The following is an 8,345-nucleotide window of genomic DNA, read 5'->3' as shown; positions in this document are numbered from 1 at the left end:
GTGGGGAGACCTGCCGCACTCCTGCTCACTCCCTGGCCCGACCTCCTCGCTCTGTCACCTCAGTGCGCGGCCCACGGCCCCCACAGCACAAGCGCTAAACGACTCAGCGCCCCAGTGAAGTCAGCGCTACGCACGAACCTCAGAAACACACGCTTTTTACCAAACCTTCACCCAGAGGCGTCAGACAAGCAGGCCGAGGGCCACTCACCTCCTTCATGGCCATCAGCTCGCCCGTGTCAACGCTGATGCAGGTGTAGACCTTCCCATACTGCCCTTCTCCTGTGAAGGGAACACACAGGCAGCTCTCGGTGACGCCAGGCCACGTTCGCGCGCCAACGGGACTCACCTTCCCCAAATCGGAGCTGTTCATAGCCCCTAACTGTGCTCACTGAAGCGACGACTGCAAGACCCCCTCGAGGTGTGCACGTCCCTAGTAACCGAGGTCCCAGGCCAGCCCTTCACGGCTTCCCTGTAAATGTCTGTAGACAGACTGCAACTGCCTTTGGCAAATCCCGCAGAGGCCTGCAGGCGAGCGCCACGCACCCTGGTCGCAGCCCCGCAGGAGGCCTGGCCGGGAGGGGTTCTGGCTGCCTGAGGCTGGGAGTCCTGGACCACAGATGCTCGGCAGGTAAACGCAGGGAAGTGGGAGGACCTGAGGGACGGGCAGGCTCCTTCTCTCCCACCACCACCACTTCTCCCCAGGAAACGAGTCAGGCCGTTTTAGAAAAGGCTGTCCTGTCCGTATTGGATCCCGTTTCTCTCCAATCATGTGTGCGTGGGGTAAGAGAGAACACAGACGACGGCAAATGGGCACAGCTATGCCGCTCCCCACTGGCACCTTCGGGAGCACAAGCAAAACTAGCCATTTAATGAAGCGTTTAACGTCTTCCTAAACCGCAGTTTGTACTGCTCTCAGGGCACATTTAACAAACGAAGGGAAAAAAGCCCCCGGCGCCCTCCGTGAAAGGCACACTGCACCTGCCACATGTGTGAGAAAAGGGCCGCAACACGCGTCCTGCCCTGAAGAAGTGTGGCTCCTGCTATTTCTAACGGAGCAAACGTGTCATGTTCTTTAGTGTCCTTACCAATTTTGTTTCCTCTTTGCCACTTGAAGGTCACCTTCCTCAGGCCAACATGCATGACGTTATCGTACGATTTGGGGGTATCACACACTTGACCAATGATGTTCTTCCTCCTCATCTCTCGGTACCGCTTTTCTTCAAACAGCCGGACGGACTTCTGGATGGCTTCCATGGGCCCTTGTTTAGAAGCGGTATCTGCAGGGAGAGCCGCCCACTCAGGGTCACAGTCACTATCATCAAGTCCACTTCCAGCAAATCACCAGAATATGAGAGCCATGTGCACTGGCACTGCTCACAGCACAGCTCGGTCTAACAGCCCCGAGCAACCCCCCCGCCCTCGCACACGAGACACAGCCCATCAAGACAAGCCACCTCCCGAGGCTGGTGGTCAGACTACTGCCGTGACCATCTCCTGCCTCAGTCTCTCTTCTCTCCAATCCACTCTTGTTGGCCACAATGATCTTACCAAAAAATAAAATCCGATCATGTGACCTTCCTACAAAAACTTACTTCCCGGGTCATCACACCTGTTGATCACAAGTACAAAGCCCTCCAATGGACTCCAGTCTGCACAATGTGGACCCGGCCTCTGCCCAGCTCACTGGGTTGGGCCACTGCCCTTTCTCCGGCCACAGCCTCCGAGTCACACTACAGACCCTCAGGGAGCACCCAGCCGCTTCTCGCCCAGGCCTCTGCTCATGCTTTCCTGTTTGTCCTCCACCCAGGGCCTGGGGAGCCCGCAGCGCCGCTCAGCAGTGCCGCACCTCCCTCAGAAGCCCCCTCGGATGAGGGGGTTCGTCCTCTCCTTTGGGAGGGGCAGACACAGGAATAGGGCCCCGCCTCCCGTGTGCTCGGGGTCTGACAGAGGGCAACTCACTGGACCTCTCTACATGTCAAATTCCTGATCCGTGAACTGAAGGGATCGATACTAATGTAATCACGCATGGAAAGCACTGGCCCACGGACAGAAATTCAGGAAAACGCAGTAAATTCTGGCTCCTGTGATTCTCCATTTCCCCATCAGGCTCCACACCTCTATTTCTGCAACTTATTTTATCACAACTTACAGCGAGACGTCTTTCACACACGTGGAATCTGAAACAGCAGCTTCATAAACGTCACCACTGTTACTCCAGGCTATTTTTCACTCTGACTTCACATCCCACTGGTGGGTGACACCCACAGTGTGGAAAGCACTGCTTCTGCTCATCTCCTTGCAGCATTTCTCGTGCTGCTGCTCACTAGCTAGGAGCCTGGTGGTGGCAGAAAGACAGGTCCCTGAGGACTGGGACGAGAGGGTCCATTTGGGGTGGGAAATCCCCGAGTATTTGTATGCTCAATTACAGTGTCTCAACACCATCATCCCCTAAAATCACAGGTCCTGGCCCTTTATCTCCCGGCAACGAACGAGCTTTCCCAGCTGCGGCAGGGACTCTGCCGTCAGGCAGTTCTGGGAAAGGCTTTTCTTTAGAGTAAAACATTTCTCAAGATTCTCAGTCGTGAATATGTCAACGTGAACGGAAACTCTCTCAAGAGTTTCCAAGTTCACTTGACCTCCAAGTATTTGAAAATCATCACGAAGACCTGGTAACCGTGGGAACTACTGCAGCCACTGTACGTGAGCCACTGCAGAGACCTCCGCCCCGCCGCCTGCTCCCGCCATGCCCGCCCCCCATCTCCCCCACGCCCTCTACACCCACCCGACCTGCCCAGGCCTGTCGCTGTTGCACCACAGTTGCTTCTTGTTTCCATTCCTTTTCTAAGTCCCACCTTAGTCCTATCTTACGTCTTACACTGCGTCACTGCAATTACTCTCACCAGTCTCCCTCTCCCCCAAGCTCAGGTGAACCTCCCTCCGCGTCTTCCTTCTCCCACCTTCCCACTCCCCATCACACAAGCGGTTCTAGAGGCTTCCACCCCCGCTGCATCAGGCCGAGCCCACAATGACCGGACCTCCCCTCGCCTTCAATTTCACCTCCACTGACAGCTACGCCCGAGCCCCCTCGGGTGGCCTCCAGGTGTGTTTCTCCTTTGTACTTCTCTGGCTTGGTGCGGACTGGCCAGTCCTTCAGGGGCAGCTCGGGCCTCCAGGAACCCTCCTGGCTGCTCTGGCCGTGGGTGGTGGACAGCTACTCTCTGACCAGCCACCCACTTTCAAAGGGGTGCTGCGCGCAGTGTGCCCTGCTCCCTGCCACTCACACCCTGACCTCTCAGAACCTCTGGTCACTTATGGGGAGCAAGCAGGTGCATGCTGCCTGTTGCTCACACTGCTGTGACAACGACTCGTGAAAGCTCTCTGTGGGCCATCAAGTGACAGAGCAGTGATGTTTCTGCTACTTATTCTTTTGGTGAATTCGGACTGATTACCACTTGGTAAGATAAAAGTTTCCCTCAACTTCTTAGCCTAAAAAGTGAACAGTTCTATTCTAGTCAAAGGCACATGCCTGGGATGATCCCTAGTAAGGGATATTCGGGAGGCAACCAGTCGATGATTCTTCTCATCATTGATGTTTCTCTCTCTCTCCCTCTCTCTTTCGCTCTAAAGTCAATAAAATATATATACTAGAGGCCCGGTGCACGACATTCGTGCACTGGGCGGGTAGAGGAGGAGGGTGTCCCTCAGCCCGGCCTGCGCCCTCTCGCAGTCCAGGAACCCTCGGGAAATGCCTGGCTTGCGCCCTCTAGCAGTCCGGGACCCCCTCGGGGAGCAGGCCTAAGCTGGCAGGCAGACACCCCCCAAGGGGTCTTTAGGGCTGATGCAGAGGTGGGAGAGGCTCCTGCCACTGCTGCTGCACTCACCAGCCGTGAGCCTGGCTTCTGGCTGAGCGGTGCTCCCCCTGTGGGGGTGCACTGACCACAAGAGGGCACCTCCTGCATTTTGCATCTGCCTCCTGGTGGTCAATGCACGTCATAGCAACTGGTCATTCTGCTGTTGGGTCGATTTGCATATTAGGGTTTTATTATATAGGATAAAAAAAAAAAGAAACAGGAAATGGTGGAGTTAGCTGTAGACAGAGACCCCAAATACTAACACATGGGCCCAACGACCCGGAAGCTAAAGCACTGCCTCGGAAACCACTCCCTGTGCAGAAACATTTACAGTTTGACATTCTTTCTCTTACCTTTCGTCTGGCTGATCAGCGTCCGAAGTTCCCAACTTCTTCGGGTTGACCCACTTGAATCACCTTTTGGATATGCTGGTTCTGCAGAAAGCATTTTTCATACAAATGAAGACTCAGAACAAATCCGCTTACTAACTGACAGCAAGGCTGAGCGGTGAGTGTGGTGAGTCACCACCAGCCTGTCCTCTCTGCTGATTAACTAGTTTGGTGTGAGTGTGAGAAGCTGTCTCTACAATCAATCCTAGAAAATCGCACCAAACTAAGAAGTGGTTAATGGGTTACAACTTCAGCTCCATAAACCTTCCACAAGTAACGGCAGCATAACACTGAGCAGACACTGCTCAGGAGCCCAGCAGCGGTCCGCGTGAGCCACCACGGGCCTGGGGCAGATGCCTCGGTCTGTGTTATAATAAAACTCCAGCACGTCCCCGACAGCACAGTGTCACTTCTGCACTTGTAAAGAGAATAAGAACGCTTGGCAATTAAAACATCAGAAATAATGATTCTTTAAAAAGCAACAAAAGGAGACCTAGAAAATGCAAACACACCTAAATTAAAAAGCTGCGTGCTTGAGCCCGGCCGGCCTGGCTCAGTGGTTGAGCGTCAACCTATGAACCAGGAGGTCATGGTTCAATTCCCAGTCGGGGCACATGCCCGGGATGGGGGCTCGATCCCCAGCAGGGGGCGTGCAGGAGGCAGCCGCCAACCAATGGTTCTCTCTCATCATGGATGTTTCTCTCTCTCTCTCCCTCTCCCTTCCTCTCTGAAATCAATAAAAATATGTTTTTAAAAAATTTTAAAAACTCTCTCACGTCGATGGTTCTCTCCCTCCCTCCTGAGCCAAACCGGTTTTGGCAATAAAAACATTTAAAAAAAAAAAAAAAGCCAAGTGCTTGGCACCGAGTCCTCTCATAAAGCCTGGCTTCTCCCTCCTCCCTCGGAAAAGGCACAGACACAGAAATTGGAGGACGGAGACCAAGGGTGAGGCTCGTGAATGCAGGGGACACCTCCACACTCACCATCTCGCTCCTCGGTGGGGCTGGAGTGGCGACTCAGGGACCTGAACTGCAGCTCAGCTGCGACGGAAGCCAGCCGGTCGTTTTCAGGGACACTGGAACCCCTGTTGTGGTCGTTTTAAAAATGGAGCTATCAATTCAACGGAACTCAAAATGACAGCTCTGCGGCTCTCCCAGGGCAGTGGTTCTCAGCTGAGGGTGCCTGGGGTCCCGGGGACATCCAGCCGCCAGTGGGGAGAGGACAGCACAGAGGATGCCCCAGACAGAGCCCTGGTAGCCCCAAAGGAGCGGCGCTGCCTGGGGACCCTCCCCTGGAGTGCAGGAGGGAGCTGTACTTCCCTCCCCCACAGCCAGCACCACCTCACAACCTGACTGTGTAAGACATGGTTTTATGTTAAAAACAGCAAAACAGTATTTACTGAAGTGTGGACATGTATGGAAAGCTCATAACTCAAGCCCAGGGTGATAAAATTATTAGCCTAATCTGGTTAACATTTAAAATGATAACATTTAACATTTAAGTGCTAAAGTCACTGCATGGCTGGGAAGCAACAGGGAAACCTGAGGTTTCTCAAGCAAGAGCCAAGCGCAAGTGCAGAAGAGCAGGAAGCTTAACAACAAAGAACCAAGTTAATTTGCTGCTTTTCCGGAAGAAGGTTAAGGGAATTGTCCCGCAATCCAGGATGAATCCATCAAGAGTAAGACCCAAAGTGAAGGCAGGGAGGTGTGAACATTCTAATAACAAATCATCCACAATAAAAGCGGCGTCAGCTTATGAACAAGGGTCGTGTGTGTTCAGTGGGTGCTCTCAGGAAGTATGGTAGCATTTATGCTCTTTCTCAGACGCCGACCCAGGTCAGCCACGTGGTCTACGGAACAGACGAGCTCTGGGCCCGAGTGCTTCTGACGCCCCTGAGCTCTGCAACCCAGGGAGCACTCGCTGAGCCTGAAGACCGGACGCCCCTACTGCCACATGGCCTCTCCAGGTCGTGGCCCCACTCCGTGGAAAAGCACGGGTGCTCCCGGCCCTGCTCACGACCGGCACCGTGGGAAGTCACTCAGCACCTCTAAGCTCCTGATTTCCCAGAGACAAAATGAGTCAATTCCACGTCCTCCGAGAGCTTTGCCAGGATAAAAGGCAAGAAAATATACTTAAATGAAAGGTTATGCTGAGGAACTTGTTAATACCTAGTTTAGGGGGTGGAGGGAGGGTTGTAGAGTTTGATAATTTCCGTGGTGTAACAACTGGCTTGCAATATTCCTAAAAAATTAACAATTCAGCTCTTGCAAACCTGTAAGGGCCAGTTCCAGCAAGCAGAACTCTGTAAAACATTTTATGAGCAAGATGACTATTTCCTAAGTAAAACCCAACCACATGGAAATACTTATGGGCCCTGTGGGGCAAAGTACCACTGCACTGTGGCTGCACCTCAGGCGGGCAGGGCTGCACTCGGAGGGGCTGGCGCCCCTGCCAACAGGGAGGCGCGGGCATTGTCCTGCCGCCTCACAGCACAGTCACAAACCAGGGCTGCACGGAGACTGCGGCTCGCGGGCATGAGCGGTCGGTCTCCCAAGGCCCACCCCACAGGTTCCCGGCGGAGGGGCGGAGCCACACGTTAAACTGCACGTGCCAGGCTGGAATGCAGAGGGAACACAACCCCAGGCCACATGTCTCCACTTGGCTTTGCTGTTCTATCTCCTGTCATGTCCACACGACTGTAAAACGGAAATGGCATTCCTTTGTGAAAAATGGCCTGCAAGGTGGCATATAAATTTCTAACTATCAAGGATCATTCTGAGAGTGGACCTAATTACAAAATGCTACTCATAAGATGCTAAACATCTACTAGCCAAGGCCTAACACTAGAGGCATAAAAGGCATTTAGCTTTGATACTAAAATACACTTAATGTACACATTACCACCTTTATAAATGCCTCAAGCCACCGTTCATGAGCCTCTGAAAAGGGAGGACTTTACGCCCCCCCCCCGCCCCGCCCCGGGTCCTGGAGAAACAGTGTGGACTCGGAGCAGCAGGGGCCAGGCTACAGTCTTGGTGGCATGTCCTCCGCATCTGTGACTGCGCTCAGGGCACGTCACCCTGTAACTCTGTACGCACGTAGGGGCAAGACAGTCTCGTGCCCACAGGGACATGGAAGCACAAGGAAACACTAGCCAGGAAAAGCTCTACACGTAAAGATAAAGAGGGGAAATGGGAACTTGTTCAAAGTCAACTGAACTTTCTTAGTTAACTGCTTAAGCTGTAAGATACACTGGCATTTTTTAGGTTATAGACATTTATCACTAAAATTGGGAATATTAATGATTTAATGAGAACATGGGCATGTCTATGGGATTTTATACTGTTACAAAGTCTAAGCACAGTTTAGTCTGTGTGAGCTGCGAGCTCGGTCATCTTCTCGCCGACACAGCGCACTGGGGTCCTGCTCAACGATCGCCCAGCAGACTGTCGGGTCTGACTCCATCCCCGTCCTGACTGGAAGGTGAGGACGGGGACCCTCCTCCCAGACTCCGGGTACTGGACTTGGTTTTATCTTCTGGAGCTTGCCAAACACCTGAGGGCTCTCTCTGGCAAAGACCTATTCTCCATGAGGTACACGCCCCACAAACTCACTTTCTACTTTGCAAACTAACCAAGCATCATAGAAATTAAGTAACTTGGTTAGAAAGGTGACCCTCTTAAAAACACAAGTCACCACCTGAAGGACTAAGAGAAGCCATCCCTGCATCAGGCCCTGCTCCCCAACTCCTCCCGCCCCTCCTGGCGGGGACCAGGCTCTTTCCTCTTATACTCTCCCTAGAGTTACTCCTGGCAGAAGCTCTGGTCTTTCTGGTTAATATCAGCTCCAAAGAAAAACTGAAATCAGGCCGGTTATCTACTCATGCTGGCGGGGCCTGGAGCCGCGGGGCCGGAGCATCACACGCACCACGGGGAAGGACCCCGGGCCCGTGTCCTGGGACACCCAGGGCCAGGCCAGCGCGGAACAGCACAGGAGGGGCAGGGGCAGGGCACTGGCGGAGGGAGACTACCTGGCGTCATGGGCACTGCTGTTGGGTCTGGGTGGCGCGGAGTCGCCGCCTGCACCGGGGCCGTGGCTGCGGGCG

General features: G+C 53.7%; 1 protein-coding gene across 1 annotated transcript in view; it reads right to left on the bottom strand.

The window, feature by feature from the left end:
- Window positions 1-8,345, bottom strand: part of MAP3K4 (mitogen-activated protein kinase kinase kinase 4) — a 58,356-nt gene that overhangs the window by 6,027 nt on the left and 43,984 nt on the right. The window contains exons 18-21 of the mRNA XM_006757719.2: window positions 5,224-5,324; window positions 4,205-4,285; window positions 1,086-1,277; window positions 209-279 (exon numbers count right to left, since the gene is read on the bottom strand). Coding sequence (XP_006757782.2) covers window positions 209-279; window positions 1,086-1,277; window positions 4,205-4,285; window positions 5,224-5,324 — 445 coding nt within the window. The remainder of the gene's footprint in view (window positions 1-208; window positions 280-1,085; window positions 1,278-4,204; window positions 4,286-5,223; window positions 5,325-8,345) is intronic.

This window comes from Myotis davidii, unplaced genomic scaffold (assembly GCF_000327345.1).
Source record: "Myotis davidii unplaced genomic scaffold, ASM32734v1 scaffold1494, whole genome shotgun sequence".
Classification (NCBI taxonomy): domain Eukaryota; kingdom Metazoa; phylum Chordata; class Mammalia; order Chiroptera; family Vespertilionidae; genus Myotis; species Myotis davidii.
This window is presented reverse-complemented; position numbering and strand designations above follow the sequence as displayed.